General features: G+C 36.5%; 1 protein-coding gene across 1 annotated transcript; it reads right to left on the reverse strand.

The window, feature by feature from the left end:
* Nucleotides 1-1002: 1002 nt before the first annotated feature.
* Nucleotides 1003-27295, reverse strand: rabep1 (rabaptin, RAB GTPase binding effector protein 1). Its single transcript, XM_058775239.1, has 18 exons — nt 27137-27295; nt 23192-23317; nt 22362-22565; nt 21108-21268; nt 20826-20945; nt 20224-20359; nt 18929-19107; nt 17837-17947; nt 16191-16649; nt 12630-12734; nt 12409-12525; nt 10846-10944; nt 10205-10345; nt 8424-8613; nt 5510-5565; nt 5127-5225; nt 4732-4848; nt 1003-3305 (listed from the first exon to the last, which is right to left on the reverse strand). The coding sequence occupies exons 1-18, from the start codon at nt 27180-27182 to the stop codon at nt 3204-3206; spliced, it is 2568 nt and encodes an 855-aa protein (XP_058631222.1). The 5' UTR covers nt 27183-27295; the 3' UTR covers nt 1003-3203.
* Nucleotides 27296-27410: the final 115 nt, after the last annotated feature.

Consider the following 27410-nt stretch of genomic DNA (forward strand, 5'->3'; position numbering starts at 1 on the left):
TCCAAACCCGTAAGACCTTCGTTCATCTTCAGAACACAAATTAAGATATTTTTGATGAAATCCGAGAGCTTTCTGTCCCTTCATAGACAGCAACGCAGCTGACACGTTCAAGGCCCAGAAAGGTAGTAAGGACATCATTAAAACAGTCCATGTGACATCAGTGGTTCAACTGTATTTTTATGAAGCTACAAAAATAATTTTTGTGCTCAAAGAAAAAAAACAATTTCTTCTCATCCGTGCATTCACGACAGTACCATGATGCGTGAACGAAGGTCTTGTGGTTTTGGAACAACATGAAGGTGAGTAATTTTGGGTGAAATACCCCTTTAATCTTGATTGCTCTCCACAGTAATGCACTGCTGCTTTACAGTGGATATCTATGGGGCAAGGCATCGGAAGCCCATTTCCACCGCATAACGAAAAAAAAATGCTTTCAATCAATCATGATGAAAAGTAGAGATTATGAAATTCAGTCATATTTCTTGTCATATTTGACTCATCATAACTGACTGCTGTAATTGTGACAATTTTGACTTGTCACAATTAATTTGAATAATTTCTCAATTTAAGTTTTTTCCAATTTTAACATCTCAGTTATAAGTTACTTATGACAAATTGATAGTCAACTTTTCGACTCGTCAATTTCGACTGTCATAAAGTCAGTTATCTTATAATTTAGACTTATTTCGATTGACCTTCAGCTTAGACTTGTCACTTATACTTTTGACTTCAACTTTTCTAAATTTCAGCTTATGGCAATTTAACCCTTTTGCTATAATTATGACATATCAATTTGGACTATACGTCAATTGATGTTTTCCTCAGAATTTTGATTCGTCACTATTAAAACTGTCGTAATTATGATTACCCAAGCATGACACACATTTCCAATGTGGCAGAAATTACACTGTGTTATTAAAATGCATTAAAAACAATGTATAACCACAGGTTTATGTTATCATGGGAAGGAAAGCAAAAAAGGGGAATGGAATGACTACTGACTTGTGTTTCAATTTGTTTTATTATATAGATATATACAGGGATATGTACACAGTACAGTATATAAATCCGCAAGGGCTTCTGCATTTGCAACACAGCATGCAAAGAACAGAAATATAACTGTTGTTATTGTGAAAGTATCTGATCTATCACTCTTCACAAACCCAGTAGAAATGACTGTCATGAATTATAAATTATACCGACAGGAGAAAAGTCTTTTTAAAACATAATTTTCATTAAAAATGGTAGTCTCCTTGCCCCACATCAGTTATTAGAGTTCAAACTGTGTCTGCTAATGAAAAAACGTAGTTCCTAAAATATTCTGACGTCAAGACTACACTGAAGTGAATCGCTTCTGTTGCTCTAGTGAAACATGAAGCAGCAATTACATGAAGCTTACGTGCGTCTGCAATGTGAAGACGGCACGGGACGTGTGAACGCTATGAAGTGCAACTTACAGATAATAAAATCCACAACACACATGGTCTTAATATGATGCACATATTCACACAGGAGAGCTTCGCCATCAGATCACAGCAGCAGCACTGGTCATACTATAGTAGCGTTGTTTAAGTTCTGTGTACTCATCAGATGTAGTTGATAGTGGTTGGTTTTGCTCAGGAAACTTAATTGCATTTATCGATGTAAAAAGCTACACATGGATTTTGTCTGAATTCAAATTTCCATTGACAACTGTCTCTCTTACAATTACAAAATCAGCAGATTTAATGTTCAACATGCAGGTAGAGAGCTTTAACTATCCTTTTGTTGTTGGGGTTTCAGAATTTCATTCATCAACTTTTTTTTCTTTCTTTTTTTTTTTTTAAAGTGAACTCTACAGCCTGAACTAAAATATACATTTTTTTTTTTTAAAAGACCATGCCAAAAATCATGTGCCACTTCTGGTCTTGGTCTTGTAAAAAATAAACAGATTTTTTGCATTTAGACAACTGAATATAAATCACACACGCTTGTTTCCTGTAGTTGAGTTACATCGCCTGGCATCCGTTGTTTTAAAGTAAACATGAGCCAGAAAATTACTTAAAACCTTTAGCCCTTTCCATGTTTTCATCTTCTCAATATGATTTAAACTATGCCGCTTTGAAAATTTAAGGTCAACATGATCAACTTTGGTTTTGCGAATCCCATACGCTATTCTGTTCACGCCACACCCAAAACAGATTATTATACCCTTTACACAAGATGTACACAAGATGCCCCTTAGTCCCACAGGACATCCCAATGACTGCAAATCATAAACATAGTGTGCTTTCATTAATATACAAACAGCAGAATGATGGATAAAACACTTTCTAAAACGGTCAGTGCAAGTGCTGTTGCCGTATACTCAACACAAAATTAAGCGAATATCAAAACCAGACCAGACGTTAATTGTAAAAATCATCAGATGTGTTTGCAATATCCTACTGAAAACAAAAAAAACACACTTACACAGAAAAATATGCAGAAACATCAGTTGGTTTTAACAAAAGTAGCAGTAACTTCAAGCAAAGGTCACCAATTTTGTTAAATTGCCAGGAAGTGGAAACAAACACGGACTGTGGAGTACTTGGAGGGTCTAAGAAGATGGATGTTGATGAAAAGCGATATGACGCAGCTAGAAATTACATCCCAGTGAAATGATTGGTGGACGAGGAGAAACACAGTGAAAACGTAGGAGGCGGGTCAAAAAGGGAATCACAGTCTTGTGTATTAACTTAACTAACGCAATATACACAAATCATCTGTATACAATTATGTACAAAACACTTCAGAAGTGTCCGTATCCTTCATAGGTCACCGCTGCTAGCTTAGCAGATGGAAAGACGAGGAAGGAAGAGAAGGAAAGGCGGAAGAGACGGGAACTTTGGGAATGGGACAGGCATGTTAGTTGATCCTCACGGACCCATTTTCTCATTTCCTGAACTGAATGAGGAACAAAAGCAGCGTTCGTTGAAAGATTGGCAGATCTCTTCCCGGGATCCGGTTTTGGAGGCTGCATTATAAGGGACAAACCCTTCACTCAAACTGAGACGGGAGTCGTTTCGTGCTCTTGAGCTGGATAGCAGTAGTAGGAATCAGTAGTGTTCACTCAAGTCTTCCTCGCTCAATTCAGTTTATCTTGATGGAGTCGGGCCGAAGATCTGGGCTACAGGTGGAGTGTGTGTTTATGTGCACAGTGGAGTCATAAGGAGGAAGTGACATCATGTCTCGGGAAGCTGGCTGATGTCTGTAAGGTTGGTGTCGTTGAGGATGACACGGATCCGCTCTAATGAGCCCGCTTGCCGGATGCGCTCCAATTGAACCTGTAGAGAGAACAAGAACATTGTATCTCCAGCTGGACTTGTGTGTGTGTCAAACTACAATAATCCTAAAAACAATCTGAGTGTTTTTCCACATTTTGTTTTAAATGGAGAACTAGGAATGTCTTACATTTTTTGAATTAAGAAATTCATAATTGATTCTTAATTTTTAAAATGTTTCGGCAAAAATGCTGCATTAAAATACAGTAAAAACAGCAATATTGTGAAATATTATTACAATTTAAAACAACTGTTTTATATTTGAATATGTGTGACCCTGGACCACAAAACCAGTCTTAAGTCGCTGGGGTATATTTGTAGCAAAAGCCAAAAATACATTGTATGGGTCAAAATTACCGATTTTTCTTTTATGCCAAAAATCATTAGTATATTAAGTAAAGATCATGTTCCATGAAGATATTTTGTAAATTTCTTACCATAAATGTATCAAAACTTCATTTTTGATTAGTAATATGCATTGCTAAGAACTTCATTTGGACAACTTTAAAGGCGATTTTCTCAATATTTTGATTATGCACCCTCAGATTTTCAAATAGTTGCATCTCAGCCAAATATTGTCCGATCCTAACAAACCATACATCAATGGAAAGCTTATTTATTCAACTTTCACATGATGTATAAATCTCAATTTTGAAAAATTGACACTTAAGACAGGTTTTGTGGTCCAGGGTCACATATTTCAAAATATAATTTATTCCTGTAATAGCAAAGCTGAATTTTCAGCATCATTACTCCAGTCTTCAGTGTGACATCATCCTTCAGAAATCATTCTAATATTCTTGGTGCTCAAGAACCATTTCTTGTTGATTTTGAAAATAGTTGTGCTGCTTAATATCTTTGTGGAAACAGTGATGCATTTTTTAAAGATTCTATGATGAAGAAAGTTCAAAAGAACAGCATTTACATAAAACAGAAATATTTTGTAACACTACAATGAATGCATCCTTGCTGAATATAAGTATTAAATTAGAAAAAAAAAAAAAAAAACCCTACTAAAAACTTGCAAGAAAAAAAATTAAATCAATTTTCAAATCGACAAACACATTAAAAAACTGTTCATGTTAAACAGTGCAGTTAAATGTAACAAAATAAACCACTTTTCAATTGGACAAATAAATAGATAAAATAATCGATTAATTATTTAACAATTAATTTATTAATTCATGTTTGAAATCATATTACACTGACACTCCTAGTCATTAAAATACTCACTTGAGGTGGAAACATTTTTTTTTTTTGTAAGACAGAGCACAAACTTATCACTGAAAACATTCCAAGATGTGTATCCAAGATTCTTTTATTAAAAAATTTAAAAAAAGGCAAGCTACTCTCATGTCTGTGAACAGTCTTGTCATGCTGTGTTGTGCCTCAAGCAGTCCTTCATGTTCTACTAGTGAAATGTGTTTACCTGAAGGGTCTGGGACAGCTTGACGAAATCTCTCTGGACCTGCTCGCTGACATCCAGCTCTGTCTGAAGTCTCTGCGCCTTGTCTTTCTCTTCAAACACCTGAGTCTCCAAAGCGTTCTACAACACACACACACATTTATTATTATTTTTTTAAATAATACATGCTTAGATTAACTAAAACAAGCATGCGATCGTTTGTTTGATGTAAATCCAAAACTGCTGTTTGTATGGACTTTTTTCTGAGAATTCTGCTTATCTTATCAAATGATCCATCACATAAGCACGGAGTAGACTATGAACCTCGCAATGAGTTTTTATGAGAAACATAACTCAAAGATCAGCAAGCAGAAGTCTAGTGTGAAAGCAGAGCACAGTGATGAAATGGGGGTTCAGACCTTGCTGCCGAGGGCATCTTTTAACTGTTCCTCCAGACTGTTCTTCAGGCCTTGGACGCTTTCCAGCATCTGGCTCTTCTCTGCCAAGCTGCTCTCCAGCTGTTGTAAAAATCAACAGATTGGTCAACAAGTACAGACAACAACAAAACATTGATGATAATGACTAAAAATACTGTAGGGAAAAGACTCCTATTATTACTACTACTAGTACAATACCATGCAATGTAAACGGTATTTATTATTATTATTAAATACATTATTGAGAAGAATCTCAAAAACTATTATTCAAAAAAAAAAAAAAAAAAAAAATTATTGACCCGTTTTATGACACTCAAGCCAAAAAGTAATAAAACTCAGCAGTCTGCCTTGAACTTCTGCCCTACCTGTTCCTTCTCACTCTTCACTCTTTCCAGTTCCGTTTTCAAGCTGGAAAAAGATGCTGTATGTTGGAAGACAAAAAAAAAAAAAAAGCAAGGTCACATGCTGTTGCTGTGTTTTGTATTAGTCAATGCATAGCTAGTTCTCCTATGACAAGAGCACGAGAACAAGGCAAGCCTTCTCCTCTGTAACAAGAGGAATCATTCGCTCAAACATCCGTGTGTTAGTGCTGCTGACTGAGCCAGAATGAAAATTGAAAAACTGTGACTTGACAATGAATTCAACATGACTTCAAAATTACAAGTAAATAGTTGTGGGTGTGTTTTATGAAGGTTGTCCTCAAGCTTGGACTACTGTATCTGCACTGTGCCACCTAAAGAACCCTTACAAGCAGTATTAAGGTTGCCTCAGAGCAGTGAAAGATATGTAGCTGAGATTTCATTATTCAGTTGCATAAACATATGATGTACTGTTTCAAAACAGCGTAGCATTTTTAATTACTTTAACAAGTAACAAAGCCCTACAGTGTAGCTTAAAAAAAAAAAAAAATTGCGAGCAGGTAATAATTAGTTAAATACTGTCATTCATCACCATGTCTTCGACTTACTGTAAAAATGAGGGCTTTTCTAGTTGTATTTTGAGTAAATTATTATTAATAATATTTAAGTATTATTACTTAGATATTATTTTTGTGCAAGATAGGTACTTAAAAAAAAAAAAAACAGAAGTTAAGAAACAGTGAAAACAAATGAAAAAACAAATTAATAAAAATAAATGTATGTCCCACCATAGTGCTAATGTTAATGTTCATATTGTGCTATATTGTATTTTACGGTATTTTTGATCGAATAAATGCAGCCTTGGTGAGCGTAAGAGACTTTTTTCACAAACAAAAACAAATCTTAACACCAAATGCTTTTTCCCCTTATTTTTCACTTAAATTTTTTTACTTTCACTTTCAATGTAATTGCCTACAAAAGACTAATTTGGCCATAACTTGACTGCTTTAAATCCTAAGCTTGACAACAGTTACAAAGTAACTTCCACAGCACTTACAAGTGTGGGGTGACATTTCTATTATGTCATACACATTTGTAGGAGCATGACCACATCCCAAGTTGAATTTCTCCAAGCTGAACCCAACATCATGTGAAGATATATTAGCATTAGTGTAGCACACAGCTAAATGAAGTAGTACACAGTGATGTGGATGTGATCGAGCAGGTTCTGTACACATAGTGCTAATGGGTTTAGGGTGTGTTAGGATGGCATCGGTGGTGCCACTATAGACAGACACGACCTAGACAAACAAACAGTCAGGCAGCGATTCATACCTTCCAGGATGTCTGAACACAAGTCACCAATGCAGGAAGAAGTGGAGGAGAAAAAGACAGTATTGAAATGCAAGTAGGTACATTTTTGCACTCCTCTGATTGAAGGAGTTTCACAAGCCCTTCAATGTGTTTAACCAGTTTTGGATTTGGTTACATTTTTCTAAACCACTACAGATTCACATTTCAAAGCCTCAGTGTAAGCCAATGTAAACATTCAGTGCCGCTGAAAGCAGCTTTTGATCATTCAAGGTAAGGGTGGGCGGTATAAACAATCTTATATCACGGAGTCATTTCATAATGTACTTATTTTAGCATGACATTCAACTGGAAAAGGTTTCTTTATTATAACATAACCATGAATTTTTAATCACAGGCAAGTGAGTTTGATCAGGGTTGGAGTTAAACTCAGGGCAGTGGCCCTCCATGAACAGATTTGAGGAACCCTGGTATAAACCATCATGGCATCCAAGTAGTGTTGTCAAAAGACCCGGTACTTCGGCACCAAGTCGGTACTAAAAAAATGAAAACGTCACGGTACCAGGTTTTTTTAAGTACCGGTGGGAGTACCCGGTCAACCCGGTTCTTGAGGCCTACAGCTCTGTGATTTCTGCGATGCAGAAAACGCGGACGGAATCTCAGAATCCAGTTATAAAAACGGAATTTACAGTTTAACACGGAATGCCACGGAATTTGTCAAAGTTTGGATGAATTAATCAAAAGTAGGTCATTACACTTAAATCAAATCGCGACACGGACTAGTATCTGTAAATATTAAGCCGCAAAAGTCGATTCAGATATGAATCCCGCATGTTCTGCGAGTCTCTGTGTGAATGAATGAATGGCAGAGACGCGCGTTCTTTTTTTACTACATACACTGAAGCGCGCACTTGACGCTCGCGGTGATTTCAGCATCTGCTGTCTCAGTGAGGACATAAATACATAAACAACATCTACAGAACTGCTCTGAGAGTCACTTCACGAGCATTTTACCGTTTCATTGAGTAAAACCAGCGTCATATCATATAGCTACGCACAGAAATTTAAAGGTATTCACAACAACCTGTCAAAATAAAAGTTTATCTTAAAGACATTGTGCCAGAAATATATTACTATTATTTAGTAGAATGTATGTGATACTATTACTACTGTTGAAAAAAATATATATTTATTTTTAAAGAAATAATCACACAATATTTCTTCCATATTTAAATTTTAATAGTAAATCCCCTTTATTTACCAAAAAAAAAAAAAAAGTTTAAATTTCATTAATTAAAAGACAAATTAAATTTGGGTGAAACTTTACTGTTTACTGTTTTTTATACTTTTGTTACTTGCGGAAAACTTGAAACAATTTAAATAAGTATAAAGAATGGCACTGATTTTTGCACATTTTATTTTTGTTTGACTTTATTATTAAAAATAGTGTATTTTTAATTAGCATGTGGTACCGAAATTGGTACAGAGAACCGTGGATTTTCACTGGTATCGGTACCGAATACTGAAATTTTGGTACCGTGACAACACTACATCCAAGTGTTAGCTTTCTTTGATTATCAAAATCAACTGACATCTGCAATCCACTCACCGATCTCTTCTTTACAGCCCTCTATCTCCAGCTGTAGAGTGTCCTCCAGGTTCTCTTTGAGACACTGCTCTGCCTGAATCTGCTCCTTCAAGAACAGAATTTCAGCCTTCAGCTTCTCCTCCAAATGCTCTGCCGCTGTGCGCGCAGAAACAATGTCCTCCCTGTACTGCAACACCAGCTTCTGAAGTTCCTAGGTGGTAAAATGATATATATACCCATCCATGACATATCAGTATGTCAGCATATCAGTTGAATTTTACATTAATGCACGAGTTGCTACATTGTTTGGAAATCGTAAAGAGCACACAGCTGTTCTCAAACATTTTACAACTGTAAATGTTCGCAACTTTTAGGTGAATAAGGTCAAAATAAGTATTTTTAAGAGTCATGTAAATAATAATACGTTTTATTTATATAGCACCTTCTCAGAGCTCAAGGACACTTTACAATAAAAATAAACAAAGGATATCAAACAATAATACAGAGGACAACATCAAACAATAATAGAGAAAATAATGAGAACACCGGACATCAGAAGAGTAGGACAACATTAGACAGAAGAAACAGAAATCAACTTAAGGTAACATTCTGAAAACAAGTACGTTTTGAGCAGCGATTTAAATTCAGACAGGTTATTGACAAGACAAGAGTGATCTGGGGAGAGAATTCCATAATTTAGGCGCAACAACACTGCCCCCCATGGAAGAGAGGCGATACCGAAAAATTTTATACTTAATACAATAGGTCACATGTAGCCAATGCAAATCAGCCGCACACTTATTGTCGGTGAGAATACGAGCGGCTGAGTTTTGAATATACTGTAATTTAGCAATGGAGGTAACAGGTAAGCTAATGAAAAAGGGATTACAATAATCGAGATGTGATGAAACAAACATGGATGAGAGTTTCTGCATCTTTGACACTAATTTAAATTTTCCAAGAACACATTTGCTCTTCCTGCTGACAAAAATAAAAAATAAATAGCTGCTCACTTGATGCATTTCAACCAACAGCGCCCTTCTCAAAGTGCATCAAGATTAGGGTTGGTAATCGAAAATCAATTCCAATTCCAGAATCAGATACTTGTTGTAAAATAAATTTCAATTCCGCCTACCAATTCCTGAGTGCACATCTTTTTTTTAGGTGGAAAAAAGGGGCTGTTAAATCATTCATTCATTCAAAAACACTGATTCATCCAGTAATGAAACAATTAAATCTTGAGTCATTGAATCATTCCATTCATAAATTCCATAAGATACTTAGTTGTCTAATATTTTTTTCAGAATTGAGAGAGAACAACAACCTCCATTAAAAAAAAAAAAAAGTCTCAATTTATCCAGAATTGTGCAGCTCTATTTTTCACACAAACAGCTCCAGTTTTTATGTAGCCAGCTGACTTTTGTTCATGGTATTCAGCAGCAATTAAATGTTTTGCAAAAAGAGAGACAGAATAAATGTTTGATATCTTAAATGTTTGACTTCATTTGACCACACCGGAATCAAAACTGAGAATCCATAAGCAGAACAGGAATTGCAATCGATAAAATTCAAACAATACCAAACCCTAATCAAGATTCAATACGGTTATAATTCCACTTTGTGTCATGCCTAACAACAGTCCTTAACCGTGGTAAAGTAACAACCTCGTCTGCAGAATTACTGTAATATCTGACATTTCTTACTATGCTGCTAAAGATGGGGGACCAATTGAACAGGATGTGTTCAAATGTTAAAGCAGATCAATTATACAGTCGGTGCAACTCACATATGTGCTGTAGTACCTGTACAGTGGTGGGCATGTGAAAGTCCTCTTGCTGCTGCAGCGTCATGTGAAGTCTGTGTTTACCCTGAAGACTCTCATTATCTCTCTGCAGTCTGTTCAGCTCTTCAGTCACCTGCTCTCTGGACTGTAGCAGCACAGCCTACACACGCACACAGACACCACTTAGCCTAAACCCACTGGAAGCCACAAATGGTTTTCTAAAGCATATATCCAATTAAAGTGGAAAACGGTCTATTATAAAAGAGGGTTTTAAAGAAATCGGCCAATAAAAATATCAGAGACACTGAGAGATTCACTGTGCATTCCTCAGGTAATAACTAACTGACAAACCTTTCAAGGGTGATTTATTTAGGGGATCGTGTCACAACAGCATCAAGTTTATCACCTTAATAGTGCAACTTCAGATTTGAAACAGATGTGCATCAAGAAAGAGCAGAAAGCATGAATACTGAATGCCAAAAGACACTTTTACGCATTAGTACAAATCATGAAGAAGAAATTCAAAATAGGACTAGATCTAAACCAAGAGATTCTTCATTAAATATTTTTCAATGAAAAACAAAACATGTGCTTTCACTGAAAGTCATCAGGCAAAGCAAGTGAATGTTGTTGTTTAGGAGTGTGTGTATTTGGTCATACCATCTGTTCCTGGGTGTTTCTGTTGGCCTGGCTGAAGGCCTGTTGGAGAGCGCTTATGAGAGATTCAGACTCCTGAACTTTCTGCTTCAACTCGGAGATCTGTGCACCAGACAAATGAAAAATTACTCAAGTCATTTGAGTTGGAAGAACAGTAACATTCAGAGCGGTCCATACATTCTGCACAATTGCGAAAAATACTGTGAAGACATTGTAATTCCTGGTGATCATTTTTAGCCAACAAATACTTGCTCTTCTAAACAGCTGCCTTGTAAGGTACACTATTGTTCAAAAGTTTGAGGTCGGTAAGATTTTTTTTTGTTTATGCTCACCAAGGCTGCATTTGATCAAAAACACAGTAGAAACACAGTAAAAACAGTAATATCATGAAATCTCATTACAACTTAAAGTATATTAAAATAGAAATTTTAAATTTATTCCTGTGATGGCAAAGCTGATTTTCAGCAGCCATTACTCCAATCTTTAGTCTCACTTGATCCTACAGAAATCATTCTAATATGCTAAATTGTTGCTCATAAGACATTTCTTCTCGTTAATGTAAAAAAAAAAGTGTGATGCTTAATATTTTCATGGAAACACAAGATATATTGTTTCAGGATCCTCCAATGGATAGGAAGTTTAGAAGATTACTGTCAATTGTGATCAATTTAGTGCATCTTTGTTGAACAAAAGTATTAATTTCTTACAAAACAAAAAGTAAAAATGGTGGATGTAATTCAGGGCAGTCAAAAGAGTGTCAAAAGATATTAAATTTGCCACCACTCCCTCAGCCAATTATTAGAAACACTAAGAGCAACAACTAGTTTTCTGAAGCTTAACGCCAAAGTAATATATACAAAGTATAGTGTTATAAATGGACATTAATTTAAAAAAAAAAAAAAAAAACTAAAAAAAAAAAATAGATTTATGATATTAACAACTGTGAAAATGTGTCATCACTGTCTGTGAAAAGGGTCCATTGCAAAATATACATGCGCTGTGTAACAGGGATTCTAACACTGAGCTGTTAGTGTTACCCAAAAAGAGTATTTGCGTGGTGCAGATAAGTGATTATTAAAACAAAAATCTGTAACATTTTAGTTTAGGGACCAATTGTCACTAACTAGTTGCTTATTAGAATGCAACATATAGGCTGTTTATTAGTACTTATAAAGCACATATTCTGCATGACCATATTCTACATCCTTAATTCTACCCGATACCTAAACTTAACAACTACCTTACTAACTATTAATAAGCAGCAAATTAGGAGTTTGAGGCAAAAGTCGTAGTTATTGGTTTGTTTATAGCGAAAATTGGACCTTAAAATAAAGCGTGACCCAAAAATCTAAGTTTTGTGGTTTATGAGATTCCATTTTGCTTAGTATGCTGCCTTAGGGGTTAATACATAACTGTTATCTTGCTGATGTGAGGACATATTATAAAGATGTAACATTACTACAGTTTCCTCACTGTATATGATGCTGCAATTAGCATGTGAACCCATCCAGTTTTAACCCGTCAACAGATTTGTTTTTCACCAAATCCATCAGAGATGAGCTTTACCTTGGCAGTAGTTTCCTCATTGGCCTGTTTGACAGAGTCCTCTAACTCCTGCCTCTCATTCATCGTCCGCTCCAGCTGATCGTTGGCCTGCCGCAACATGGCCTGAAGCTTTTTAACCTAAAGGCAAAGGAAGTTCACTGTGTAACAATTACTACAGAATGTCCTTTTGAATCATTTCATTATGGGTCTTGTACATGATATTAGTTGCATAAAAAACAAACCTGATCTCGTGTCTCGGCCTCTTGTCCCTGAATGACCTGCAGCTGTTTTTCATAATTAGAGCACATATCACATCGCCGCCCCAACTTCCTTCCAGCGTTCTTCAACTGGGGTGAAACCACACAAAAACAAACACAAGAAGTATTATGAAAGCATATTTAAGATATCATATGCTACCCTGTTGTCATATGACCTCGTTACATTGGATGTTTAAACAAGCAGTGTCAACTTGGTTAACTATCAAACAGAGTTAAAATGATTAAAAATCATGAATTTTTGAATCCGATCATTCATCAAAATGCAAATGGAAAGTGCATTGCATTGTGGGATACAGTTCCCTGTATTTCCAACAGAAATCTGTTTTTGCAGTGAGGGATATCACTCAGTAATGATGATACTGATTTACGTTAAACAAAACTTCATTTTGAAATGGACATTATTGGAAACAATGACAAATGAGTTTGAGTCAGATGTTGAATCAGTAACCTCTGACTGATTTAGGCCGTTTCTCAAACAGAAGGCTGCATCCTCCGGAGGTCACATTTGTAGGCTGCATACGTCATAAAGAAGCTTTTATTTTAGAATATTAACAGTTATAAATTTGACTAGTATTCTTAGTTAAGTGTAAATTGTTGTAATATGCTTATGACTCGCGAATGTAATGCTCAGTTAACGGAAATAAACCAGGCTTCATGATGAATGCAGCCTACAAATGCGACCTCCGGAGGATGCAGCCTTCCATTTGAGAAACGGCCTTAGTTACGCTGATTCAAACTTTTGAGCTTAAAAGAACTGGCTATGGTTGCACTGTAAGTTTCTGATTTACTGAAAAGAACAAGCTCAAAAGATTTAATTGTTTGGTAACTAAACTACCAATACACTGGTTGCACTGTATGTTTCTGATTCCCTGTAGAACTAAAATATTACAAGCAAAATGATAATATGGCGTTACAAATATAACTATAACTGACTTTAGATCACACCATTTCAACTGCTTGTTAATGCAAATATCTAATGAGCCAATCACATGGCAGCAACTCAGTGCATTTAGGCATGTAGACATGGTCAAGACAATCTGCTGAAGTTCAAACTCCGCATTAGAATGGGGAAGAAAGGTGATTTAAGTGACTTCGAATGTGGCATGATTTTTGTTGCCAGACAGGCTGGCCTGACTATTTTAGAAACTGCTGATCTGCTGGGATTTTCACACAACCATCTCTAGCTTTTACAGAGAATGGTCTGACAAAGAGAAAATATCCAGTGAGCGTCAGCTCTGTGGGTGAAAGTGCCTTGTTGATGCCAGAAATCAGAGGAGAATGGCCAGACTGGTTGAACTGATAGAAAGACAACAGCAACTCAAATAACCACTCGTTACAACTGAGGTGAGCAGAAGAGCATCTCTGAACGCATCTCTAAACATGTTGAACCTTGAAGCAGATGGGTTACAGCAGCAAAGGATCAGGGAACTGAAAAGGTTACCTAGTCTGATGATTCAATTTCTGCTGCAACATTCGGATGGTAGGGTCAGAATTTGGCATAAGCAACACGAAAGCATGGGTCCATCCTGCCTTGTATCACAGACTCAGACTGATGGTGGTGTAGTGGTGTGAGGGATATTTTCTTGGCACACTGTGGGCCCCATAATACCACTTAAGCATTGTTTAAATGCCACAGCCTGCCTGAGTATTGTTGTAGATCATGTCCATCCCTTTATGACCACAATGTAACCATCTCGTTAAGGCTACTTCCAGCAGGATACATGCCATGTCACAAAGCATCAAATCATCTCAAGCTGGTTTCTTGAACATGACAATGACTTCACTAAACTCAAATGGCCTACACAGTCACCAGATCTCAATTTAATAGAGCACCCTTGGTGGAATGGGAGATTCTCGTCAAGGGACGTGCAAAAGACAAATCTGCAGTAACTGTGTGATGCTGCCATGTCAATCTCTGAGGAATGTTTCCAGCACCTTGTTGAACCTATGCCACGAAGAATTAAGTTAGTTCTGAAGACAAAAGAGGGTCAAACCAGTGTTCATTTTGGCAGGCATTTTTGATTTAGTCTTAGTCTTTATCTTGAGACGAAAATGCTTAATAGTCTTAGTCACATTTTAGTCATTTGAGTCTTCCATAGTTTTAGTCAACGAAAATTAATTGTATTTTTGTCAACTTTTAGTCAAAGTCCCGTTAACAACATTTATTTTGGTAGCTATTTTATATGTAGTATTCAAACAAAAATAGGCATCAATTCTTCTCTCTTTAGACCAAATCAATTAAGCTTATGAGAAATTTGAATCAAGGATTGAATTTGGAAAAACTGGAATACATTTTCATTTTTTGGTAGAGATACAAATTAAACTCATTTTTCAGATACAGTAGCTTTACTTAATTATACATTTATTTAACATCTTTTGTTGGTTAACATTTATGACAGGAATGCTGTCCCTTTAAGATGGAAGGCATGCATGTAATACTGACACAATATTACATTCAGTTTTCACCCACCTGTTTACGCTCACTTAAGCCATAACCGACTGTATTTACGTGAGATACTCTGACTCTACACAATAGACATTTGAACTGCTGTGTGTGTATTTGAGCACCAAGAGCTGATCGCGCGCTGTATGAGAACTGAAGAAGTGGAGCGTGCGCGAGAGAGAGCGCTTCTATCAGCGCGATTCCGCCTATCCTGCCTTCACTAACTTTAATTTAATTGACAACGAACTGTGACTCCCAGGAAAAACGGGACGTCTGATCACTCTATCCCTAAAAAAAAAAAAAAAAAACCTTCAGGTGCTGAGGCCATTGTTTCAGATCGCTAGTTCGCGTTTTGGTAGCCTATCCGTCCGCTGCAGCTGCCATACTGAGACTAGATATAAACGCCCCTCATCTGATTGTAATCCAATGACAGGGACGCACATTTTGAAAGACAGTACAGTTAACTTAGCCTATAGGATGTATTTTGAATGTCCGGTAGTCCTCAAATAATATTTTAGTCCCGTCTCGTCTTGTTAATGAAGACGCGGCATAAATTTCGTCAGTTTTTATCATCAGATATTCATTTTAGCTCGTCAACATCTCCTCTTAGTCACAGAAAAAAGGTTCGTTGACGAATATTTTTCGTCTTCGTCGACGGAATTAACACTGGGTCAAACCCTATATTACCAAGGTGGCCAGTGAGTGTATTTTCACTAACAAGGCTACTGTTTGGCTGGGTTCAACAGTACAGAAAACAAATTTGAGACAGATGAGTCTTCAAATATGGGTAACACTTGGCAAAAAGTAACAGTAGCGACCAATTCTCACTATTAACTAGTTGCTTATTAGCATGCCTATTATTAACATATTGGCTGTTTATTAGTGACCATATTCTACATCCCTAATCCTACCCAATATCTAAACTTAGCAACTACCTTACTAACTATTATCAATCAGCAAATTAGGAGTTTATTGAGGCATAGTCATAGTTAATGGTTTGTTAATAGCAAGAACTGGATCTTAAACTAAATTGTAACTGAAACAAAAAAAAACGCCCCCCTAAAAATCATCTACTCTCTGACCTCTTGCTGCAGCAGATTCCACTCACTCTCGCTGACCAGTCGGTAGCCAGACGGAGGCAGGTAAGCCGTATCAGCAGTATGAGAGATGCTGGACAGGAGTGATGCAGTTTCCTCCTGCTCTGGGGTCATGGCCTTAATGGCCTTCTCCTGGTCCTTGGTGAGGAGAAAGTGTCCTGGCTGGAGGGATGATATGGAGGAGGTTTCCATGCTGTCAAAGCCCCCACAGTCTGCCCCCACTAGAGGACCAAAGTCTGACTCGTCCAGCTGGCTGGCTGACTTGGCCTTGTTGTTGTATCCGCCGAGCCCGTGAGGCTGTAGGGCCCCTCCTGAAGAACCCAGGCTATCAGTGGACTGCACCCTCCGAAGCCCATCCTTATAAGGGTCAGAGCCGTCTGGGCGGCCCGGGGTGTCTGCGTCCAGAGAGTGTAAAGAGCTGTGGATGCTCTGGCTGAGGTGGGACTGAGATCAAAAGGAGAAAGAGAAAACAAGATGCTTAACATTTAAAGTAACATTACAGTCAACATTGTAGATTTTAAATTGAACTGAAATTCTATTTACAACCCAAAATGATGAACAGTTATTTTTATAATACTATACAAAATATTTCAGCACAGCATTCAGCTATAATTTCTGTCCAGTCTTAAGGTATAACATGGAATGTAGTGAAATTTGGCAAATTATGGATGAATAAATCAAAGTTGGGCTGTACACTTTATCAAAACAATATATAGACTGGTGTCTTTAAAATAATATACAAGTATAGTTTTCAGCCTGGTACACATATGAGCACCTGGAGAGTCGGTTTGGTCCTCACACAGCACATACTGTAACCCATTAAATATAACTATAAAAAATAAATTAATAATAGTGACAATAATATTATTGCACTTTATATATTTAGTTTAAAAAAAATAAAATAAAAAATAAAGTGTGATAATACTATTATTTAAAATAAAAGGAGTATTAAATAAATGATTTTATAATAAACTTAAAATTAAAATGCTAATATGTACTTTTTTATAAATAAATTTTCATCATTTTTAGCTTTTATTTTGTCGGGTTGCCAGCAAGTAAGTACGTGTGCTGCCGGGTTTAGCTCTGCCGATTGAAGAGCCGTCCGTGAAGGAAATGTGAAATGTCACAGTTTTGCATTTTGCTTTGAAATGGCGGTGGATAGCCTAGATTTATGCTTTCAGTTAGAATAGAAATTGTATACAGTATTACAGTTTGTTGATCTAAAAAAGGTAATTTGGCTTTAATAGCTGTCAACCATGTCGGTACGCAAATGAGCAGTCTGAACTTATTTCCAAAGCGCATTTCTTTATTTTGGTTGTGCATGCACACCTGCGGACCACTTATGTGCAACCCTGTGTGTGTGTGTGTGTGTGTGTGTGTGTGTGTATATATATATATATATTCTTTTCATGTTTTCATTTTAACAATAAACCTCTGTTGTGCAGCACTTTGTTTGCCAAAATATAAAAAAGGAATTTTTACATTTTAATTACATTCTAAAGATTATTTAAATTCTTATTGTTCAATGCCTTTGATTGCAACCATTTTTTTTATAGTAATTTATATTAAATCATAAATCCAGAAAAAAAACAAACAAAAAAAAACAAAACACAGAATTTCTGTAAAAATACCTCTTCTATGGAGAGTCCGAGCAGAGAGTCCTCCGCTGCTTCTGCATGCTCTGTCCCATCATCCTCACTGGCCTCTTTAGCCTGGCTCAATCTTTCCTTCTCATCCTCTTCCTGACCAAATATTCAAATATTTGCATAAATGTACAGTAAAACTAACCAGATGTCATAGTACTCATTAATATACATATATATACACACACACATTAAATACTCAATTTTTTACAATACTCTTTGTGTTATTGTCTTTCCATAATAATTTGGAGATACAACAGACCTATTGATCTATAGATAGCAGTGAAAGGAAAACAGCGTAATCAGAGCTGTTTTTGTGGTGTCATGGGTTTCGTGTTAAAGGAGATGGAATGTAAATGCACAATTTACATGAGCAAATTTAAGAGCATGTAAATCTGACTAAATCTCCTATGACAACTTGCAGTGTTACATATCATATCAGAGCACAACAGGTAAATGCCGTTATCGCTGTTTTCCATGTTCGTGGAATAAATATTTTTACATGGCTTTTTAAAAATGCCGGGTAGCCGGTGTTTCATATGCATTTGGCCAATTTACGTACATTTACGTCACTGATATTTCTTATTGAACTGTTTTAGACCTTACTCGGAAGTAGGAGCTAAATTTATTTCCCCTAAACGGAGTTCCTAGAACTAAATACGTTCCTAGTTCCTGCGGTGCTAGTGCGAAATTGATCTAATGCTTCTAGACATACTCTATATGTTGTGTGCAAAATGTTTATGGGTAATACATACTTAAAAATTAAATGTATTAAAAAAATTGGTGAGCAGCTCCACCCACAGTGAAGTATTTTTGGTCTAAACTCCTGCTCCACATTGTTGTGTGTTAAACAGAAATGTTCTGACTGACAAAGGGTTTTTTGGTGCTTCATGAAGCATTTTAGCTTTTAGTAAAAGCAGAAAAAAAACAATTCTTGACACTGAAAGCTTGTTGCTTCACGTCTGGTTAGGACACAGTGCAACCAACCAGATCTTTTATCCTTACTAAACACCCTCAATTGAGAATTGCTTTTAGAACCGATTCAATTAATGCTTCCAGTTCATTAAACAACAGAAGTACCTGGTCCCTCTTCTTAATCTCCTCCACCTGCCGCAGCTGCTCGGAGGACAGAACGCTTTCAATGCGCTGCATGTCTTGCATCAGTAGCCGCTGTGACTCCAGGAACTGATCGTTGGCACGTTGCCAAGTGTGTTTCAGCTGATTGTGCTGTTGCCGCTCCAACTCCAGCAGGTGAACCACTGGAAGACAAACCACAATTGTCAATCAACTGACTATGTACAGGGAATGGGATATAAGCCCATTTTGGTGCACATGTGCAAGTGACATCTGATCATAACGTATGATGATGAAACACCATCAGCACAATCTAATGCATCTAACCTCACAGCAAATATTAGATTTGGATTGAGTTTATTACCATATAAGTAATCAGCAAAGCATGCAAAAGTTTGCTACCGTTTGTTCTCTTTTGTGAGCAACTGACACCATGAATGTTGAGGTTTAAAGACAGGGTCAAGTTAAAAATAGCTTAACTCTTAAAACACGCCTTGAGAACTTGCGTTCTGTTTCTGAACACAAAAACACATCCTGTATGCACTTCCTTATATGGCATTAAGTTATAGTGTAGTGCAAATTATAATGCTTGTCAATAACTAAATTAAAAGTCAAAAGTTTTGGATCGTTAAGATTAATGTTAAAAAAAAGGGAAAATGGTAATATTTAATTATTTTTAAATTACATTATAATTTAAAATAATATTAGGAATAAGACTTAAAATAAAGGTCTTCTACTTGAATATATTTTAAAATGGAATTTATTCCTGAAAGCTGAATTTTCAGCAGCCAGTACTTCAGTCTTCAGTGTCACATGACCCTTCCGAGATCCTTCTAATTTGCTGATTTGGTGCTCAAGAAATGTTTCTTATTGAAAATGGTTATTCTGCTTAACTTTGAACAAATATTGAAAGAATTCCTCAACGAAGGAAGTTCAAAAGAACAGCACTTATTTTAAATGCCTTTACTCTCACTTCTTATCACCTTAATGCATCCTAGCTGAATACAAGTAGTAACTTCTTTATATTATAAAACATTACTAAACCCAAACTAAAAAAAAAAATTATCATATATATATATATATATATATATATAAACTGTATCTTATACCAGTGCCTGCTTGGACATATGCACTAATGTGCAGTTAAAAGCAAGCAAATAAATAAAACTAGACATAGCTTGTGGCAACCTTAATTGACCGACCAATCAACCAAAATAAGAACAAAATGGAAAATAAAAAAAGCTTCCAGTGTTCTACGAAACTAAAACTTCTAGAAATGTTTGCATATTTTGGTCACACACCTTCATGTAGTTCTTTCCGAAGTTTCTCTGCGTCTTCTTGAAGGACAGATTTCTGGGTGTTAAGGACGGCAACATACATCTCCAAGTCTGTACGGCATGATTTCTCAGCCTCCAGAACGTGATTGAGCTCCTTCACCTGGAATTTAACCAAACACATGTTCAAACTTTGTTTCTCATGATTAAAAGTAGAAGCACCCATAAACAGAGGCCTTCACTCAACCTTCACACCTCACAGTCAAACAGCTGACTTAAAATGAACATTTGATGTTTGAAAATAAACTGGCAAACTCATCTACAATCTTTCAACTTTACGACTGAGATGGCTGCTGGATCATCAACTTCTACCAAGTTTTACAAGACTCAACTGATTTATGACTCATTCCTAAGGTCAAAACATTATCACAGTCATAATCATAACTAACGGCTGTAATTTTATACGTATTCACCGTTTAATCACTTAGCCAGGTGTCAATTTGTCTATTCAAGGGGTCATGACAACCACAAGAAAAGAACGAAATGACAAAGAAATGAGTCACATCTAATAATATATCTGAAAAAAAACAGTCTGGCTCTCAGTTCCACTTTTTTGATGCACATCTAACCTTCGCTGCCTCGAGTTCCTTAACTCGATCTTCTGAGCTCGACAGTTTGGCCTTCAGCGCTGCAATCTCGCTCTCCATTGGCATCACCACAGAGCGTAGCTTCTCCGCGTCCTCCTGAGCCTAGATTAATACAAACCCAAGCTTGTTAAACACCCAGTACTAACACGATGCAAACACTCTGGCTTTGAGTCACGATTCAGAGAAAATGGCTCTTTCATATCTTTGTCACAGTTCAGGGAAGTAAAATGCAAAGAAGCAGTCAAATCGAAAAGTGAATCTGACCTTCTTCATCTCATTCTCTAAGTTCTCCTCCTCCTGTCCCTCAGAGAGACGGCGGCGGAGCTCAGCCACCTCTCGCTCCATCCCGTCTCGGTACTGTGCCCACTGAGCACGCTCCTGCTCCAGCTTCTGCTGGAACTGCAACTTAACTTCCCGCTCTGCATCTGAACACGCATGTCAAGATAAGGATTTATACATCAAACAGGAAGCCTCAGAAACACATTTTACATTCACAGCAGAGATCAAAAGCAGAAATCTTGCTAATCCTTCCTTGTCCAAATAGGGTTTATTTATGACGCTTACGATTTAACAAGGCTTACGCTGAATCTGAAATAGAAGACGCACTGCAGATTTCTCTACACATCATGTGTCCCCTGAATGTTCATTTATTAAATATATTGGATAATATAAAAATATATTCAGCAACCAACATGTGTAAAGTGCATTTAACACATTTTACTGATTATTTGTATGTTCCGTAGTGTTTAAGTATTAGGTTTACTGATAAATGGCCAAAAATTACCTCTCAAAACACCTCTCAAAACTGTATTCAGGCACATAACTAAAAACAAACTCTTATGATAACCAAGGCTGCATATATCGGATCAAAAATACAGTTAAAAAACAGTAATATTGTGAAATTTTATTACAATTTAAAATTGCTGTAACGACAAAGTTAAACTAAAACTATTAAAACATTTTTGTTAATTGAAGTAAAGCTGAAATACTAGACAAAAATAAGTTGATTATTCTCAACTAAGTTGAGAACTGGAAACAAATAAAAACTGACAAATAAACAAATGACAACATTACAAAAATTTACTAAGAATTAAAATAAAAACAGATAAAACAAAAAAAATTCTAATAGTATATAAATAATACTAGAAATCTTTTGTGTAAAGAATTAAATGTATTGCTGAATAAACGTATTACTTAAAAAAAAAAAAAAAAAAAAAAAAACTTAGGTAGAACTAGTGCAGCTAATATGAAAAACGGCAATAAATGGTGCCATCTAGAAAAAAAAAGGTTTCTTCTTAAACGCAGCGGTGTAATGGCATTGAAGGTTGCTATCTTTTACTTTTTATTATTACTCAAAGCAATATTAGTCTTGTCATACAGCAGTTCAAGTCACCTTCAGGATAGAGATGAATGATTTAGTTACCGTTTCAAACAGCAGAAATAGAACAATAAATAAAAAGCGGTTCTGCGTATCGGTTACCAGACACTTTAGCATGAAAATAATCAGTATCTTATTACCTTTCATAATAGCCTGAAGTGACGCCACCTCCTCCTGCCACTGCTGCTTGACCTGGTCGATGGCTTCTTGCTTTGTGTCTTCAGAGACGGTGGCCACCGCTTTGATGGTCTCCATCTCTGCTTTAGCCTCCTCCAGCTGCTTCTGCACACTGGTCAGCTCTGCCTGGGCCTTCTCCACTATAGCAGCCTGCCTCTTCAGCTCCTCTGAGATATTTACAGGACAAGAACAAAGGTTTATGTAGAGGAACCAACAGATTCAGTTCTGTAAGGCCACCAGCCTCAGCAACTCTTGTTTCCCTATCACAGCGTGTCCTCACTATGACGTTTCATTAACTTTGTCTAATAATTGAACTCCGTTTGCACCCATATTCATGTATTAAGTGTAAACGGAGCCTAGTGTTCAGATCCCTGCTAACATTGTTAGAAAAGTTTGATAATGTATCTGGCTTAGTGGTTTCATCCTGCCCCAGGACAGATTCCCTGGGAAATAAAGATCTATGACGACTTGTTGTTCAGTCTACTGTATCTATGTGTGCATCCAGGCACAATGTGTAATGGATGTGTTACATTGTCTATTGAACTGAGAAAATGTGTTTTCCCTTTAAAACTGCATGTGATGAACTACACCTCTGCTACGACACCTACGTGAACTAAAGAAAAAATTAATTAATTAATTAACTAACAAAAACATAAATCAAAAACTAAATAATAATAATAAAAACACAAATGAATAAAAACAGTCAAGCAAGCAAAATAAAAACAAGCAATTTTTTTTAAACAAAACAAATACATCTGTTACTTGTCCATCAACAAATATTGTAAACCATTACCTTCTTTAGACAGATAGAGTTCCTTAAATTTGGCCCGCTTCTGGTTGAACTCCATCTCCAGCTGTTGTTTGAGCTTCAGGAAGTCAGTTCGATCCTGCTCCTGCTCCTGCTGCTGCTGCAGAACCCCTGCCGAGCAATCAAGCATCCATCAGTGCCACAAAGTCACAAAAATCCACCTCAGAAAGGCACTTTGGCTCTTTACAATCACAAGTAAAATGTGTGTAAATAATGCATGAGCCTTGATGGGACTTTTCCAATAACAAAAATTGTTGAGAGACTGAGATAACCATGCTTGCTTGGCTAAATAATAGAAGTGTTGTGCTAGTGGACTGATACTGTGCATGTTTTTACATTTTTGTAAATTAAGCTATTTGTTTTTTATTTTTGTTCTTATTGGAGATACACTACCATTCTTGTGGTCGGGATGTTTTTTTAATCATATCATTAAATAATATATATTATTACAATTTAAAATAGCTGTTTTCTATTTGAATATATTTCAAACTGTAATTTATTCCTGTGGTGGCTAAACTAAATATTAAGCAGCCATTACTCCAGTTTCCAGTGATTCTTCAGAAATCATTCTAGTATGTTTATTTGGTTTCTCAATGTTCAAAACTCTTTTGTTTTTTTGTGGTTTAAAAAAAAAAAGGGGGGGATTTTTTAATGATAAAAAAAACAGCATTTTTAAATGCTGTAAAGTAAAATTCTACGTTTGTAACATGATTTTAATGCCACTTTTCGACAATTAATGCATTCTTGCTTAATGAAAGTATTAATTAAAAAAAGAAAATTCAAACTGACCCCAAACTTTTGAGTTGTAGTGTACTTGTATAATTTCAAGCATATAAAACTTTAGGCCAATAAATAATAAAAAAAATTATAACAACAATAATAATAAAAATAAAAAACCTCACATTCTATTCAGTTCTCTTGAGGTCACATGTTGGAGTTTTATTTGGGACATCTTTGATTCTCATTCACTAATCAAAATTGCTATTTGGACCTTACTTTGACTTCTTACTGAGGTTCGGAGGCTTTTAAAGTGTTACAAAATATCATGTCAAAGACGACAACTATTATGACCCCCACATGACATTTTACACCTTACAATTACATTATTTCTAATAATAATAATAATATAATTAAATAAAAATGAATATATAGAAATAGGGTTGTTCTTATTCCGATACTAATATCGGAAATTCCACCGATACCACAAAAAATTCTGGCATCAGTATCGGCGAGTACCTGAACCCATGTACCGATCCGATACCATTTTTAAACAAGACCTATAGTTATGCACGCTAGCTTTGCTTAACGCTGCAAATCGGAAAACAATTCTTCTTCGCTGCTCAGAATGCAAACCCAGGAAGTTGAGCTGTTGCCACAAGCAACCACTATTTAAAGCATAGAATAAATATAAACGTGCTAGCACACTGCCAGTAAATCACTTGCATATGCGACTAAATCTTCACCCTGGGCGACTAAATAGTGTATAATATTAGCCACTGGCTAATAAATGCTCAGATTTCACTCGCCAGTGTGGGAGTTGGAGGCTATGTATAAGTTTAGCACAGTCACTCGCCGAACACTCTGATTGAGCGCTTCAGTTTCACTCTCCGTCAAGCTATCTGTGCTATTTTTCAGATCATCTGAATGGATGCGCAGCGCACCTGTATTTGACGTACCGTAATGTTCTTAGTAGAATTCATAGTATGATTATTATCTTATCAGTATTATTGATAGCTTTCCCCCATTTTTTACAGAAACACTGAATGACCAAAAAAGCACCACCACCAGTTCAGTTAAAATGACTGTATTCATACATGGTCACCAAGTTTTAATTCTAATAGCTAAAGTTATATCATTAAATAATAATCGATTATCATAATACATTTATAATGCTTGACTGACTGATGTTAAAAGTGTACTTTTAGATATTTAAATAGATGTGCCATTTTCCAAACATTGTATATAATATTGTTTTGTTTACTCGCCAGACTATCTATCTATCTATGGTGAAGCACACCATAAAATAATTGTATCAATTCATACAGGGCTAGTAGTACATACAGTTGTATAACCAGATACACACCCAGGTATCGGATCAGTACTCGGTATCGGCCGATACACTGAGCCTAGGTATCGGAATCGGTATCGGGAAGGGAAAAAGGGTATCGGAACATCTCTATATAGAAACACATCTATTGATAAAAACGACTATATGAACGATATGTTTTTCTCTTTAGATTGAATCAGAGCCACAGATGATGTTAATAAAGCTTCAGCTTGATTAATAGCCAACATGCCAGCTGGCAGATTCAGTTAAAGAACATCAGCCTACCAAAAAAAAAAAAAATGCTTTCTTCAGTGAAGATCCTTACATCATTCTAGACAAGCTGTATTTCATCAAAGTAAACAAGCACAGACTTGCTAATTCCAAGCCAGTGCAGTCACATAGGTCAATCAACCCTGAATATGTCATGATACATCTCTATTGCTGGTTTTTAATTTAATTAGGCCTAAACACAAGTTTTTTAAAACGCATATGCATTACAAAGTGCAGCAAAGGACGATTGTCAAGGACGACTACACCCAAAAGCAACCACAGGCCTTCAGGGATGACAGATGGCTATGTTATGAACTTAACCTACAACAAAAATGTAGCTCAGCGGGACCTAAGCAGCACGTGCATAGACTTAAAAATTGAAAATAATTGTTTCCATAAAATATCATTTGAGTCATACCTGATAATAATAAAGGAATACTTCACACACACACACACACAAAGAAAATCTGCTCACTTCAGGCCATCCAAAATGTAGATGAATTAGATTCTTCATTTATGACAGATTTGAAGTAATTTAGCATTACTTCGTCATCAATGGATCCTCTGCAGTGAATGGGTGCCGTCAGAATGAGAGTCCAACCAGCTGATAAAAACATCATGATAATCCACATGACTCCAATACAACAACTAAAGTCTAGTTAGGGGGAAAAACTGAGTGTTTGTAATTTTTTTAAATCCATTATTAAGACATTTTAACTTCAAATCATTGCTTGTGGCTAAAATACGAGTCCTCTATAATATTGATCAAGCACTGTTTACAAAAGCGAAAACAGTCCAAAACAGTTCTAAACAAATATTGTGGATGGATTTTGATGTGAGAGGACAACGTTGGATGGACGTTTTCACTGACAGAAGCGTTATTATTTATTTTGTAATAATGGATTTGTTTCTTACAAATATGCAGCGTTTCACCTCACAAGATGTGAATTGATGGACTGGAGTTGTTTGGATTACTTGCGGATGAAAAACATCACAATAATCCACAACTCTCAATCTGACGGCACCCATTCACTGCAGAGGATCCAAAGGTGAGCAAGTGATGTAACGCTAAATTTTTCCAAATCTGACATCTTGAGACTAGAAGGAACTAATTTTGCTGAACTATTCCTTTAGTACATTGCCAGGGGCGTATTTACTGTCAACACAAAAGACAAAGAAGATGCATGCGAATCATCTCAACAACATTACAAACAAGAACATGTAACTTAGACATGATAATCAATCACTTGACTCTCAAAAAAAAAAAAAAACCCTGTCTGTCCTGATACTCTTAAAACACTGTCAGTCGAGCTGTCATCTGCTGATCACACTGGGTGCAACAACATCATGTTGACCATATAATAAACACGCTTTAGTGAACCTGAAGACCAGCATATCCAAGGCTTTGTGCAAGAAGCGTTCTGTCAGAAGCATCGACGCATATCAAGCATTAAAGCATCACGTGAGAGTGTTTTAATAAATGGACAAATAGAGGTGTATCTGTCAGCCGGTTGACTGTTGCTTGCTAATCCTTGGACGAACAGGCCGCGGGCCTTCAACGAGCACAGCTAAATTAGCACGATAAACCTCTCCTTGTGGTGAAAGATGCTTACCGTCTTGTTGAGGCGGCCGGGTGGGTCCCGAGGCCTGCTCGGCCATGGTTTCCCGGGGCTGAGTTTAGAAAAGCGGCTCTCTGAAAGAAAGCGAGGAGCGCCCAACAGAACAGGCTATTAGACACTGAGCAACGTCATTGTAGAAATAACACGCACTACGCACTGCGCATGCGCGCACCGAATGGGCGGAGCTGTCCTCAGTAAATGATCAATTCATGATTCATAAACAACACAGAAAGACTTGAATTTGACATTATGTTTGCGTTATCTATAG

Source organism: Onychostoma macrolepis, chromosome 05 (genome assembly GCF_012432095.1).
Source record: "Onychostoma macrolepis isolate SWU-2019 chromosome 05, ASM1243209v1, whole genome shotgun sequence".
NCBI classification, from domain to species: domain Eukaryota; kingdom Metazoa; phylum Chordata; class Actinopteri; order Cypriniformes; family Cyprinidae; genus Onychostoma; species Onychostoma macrolepis.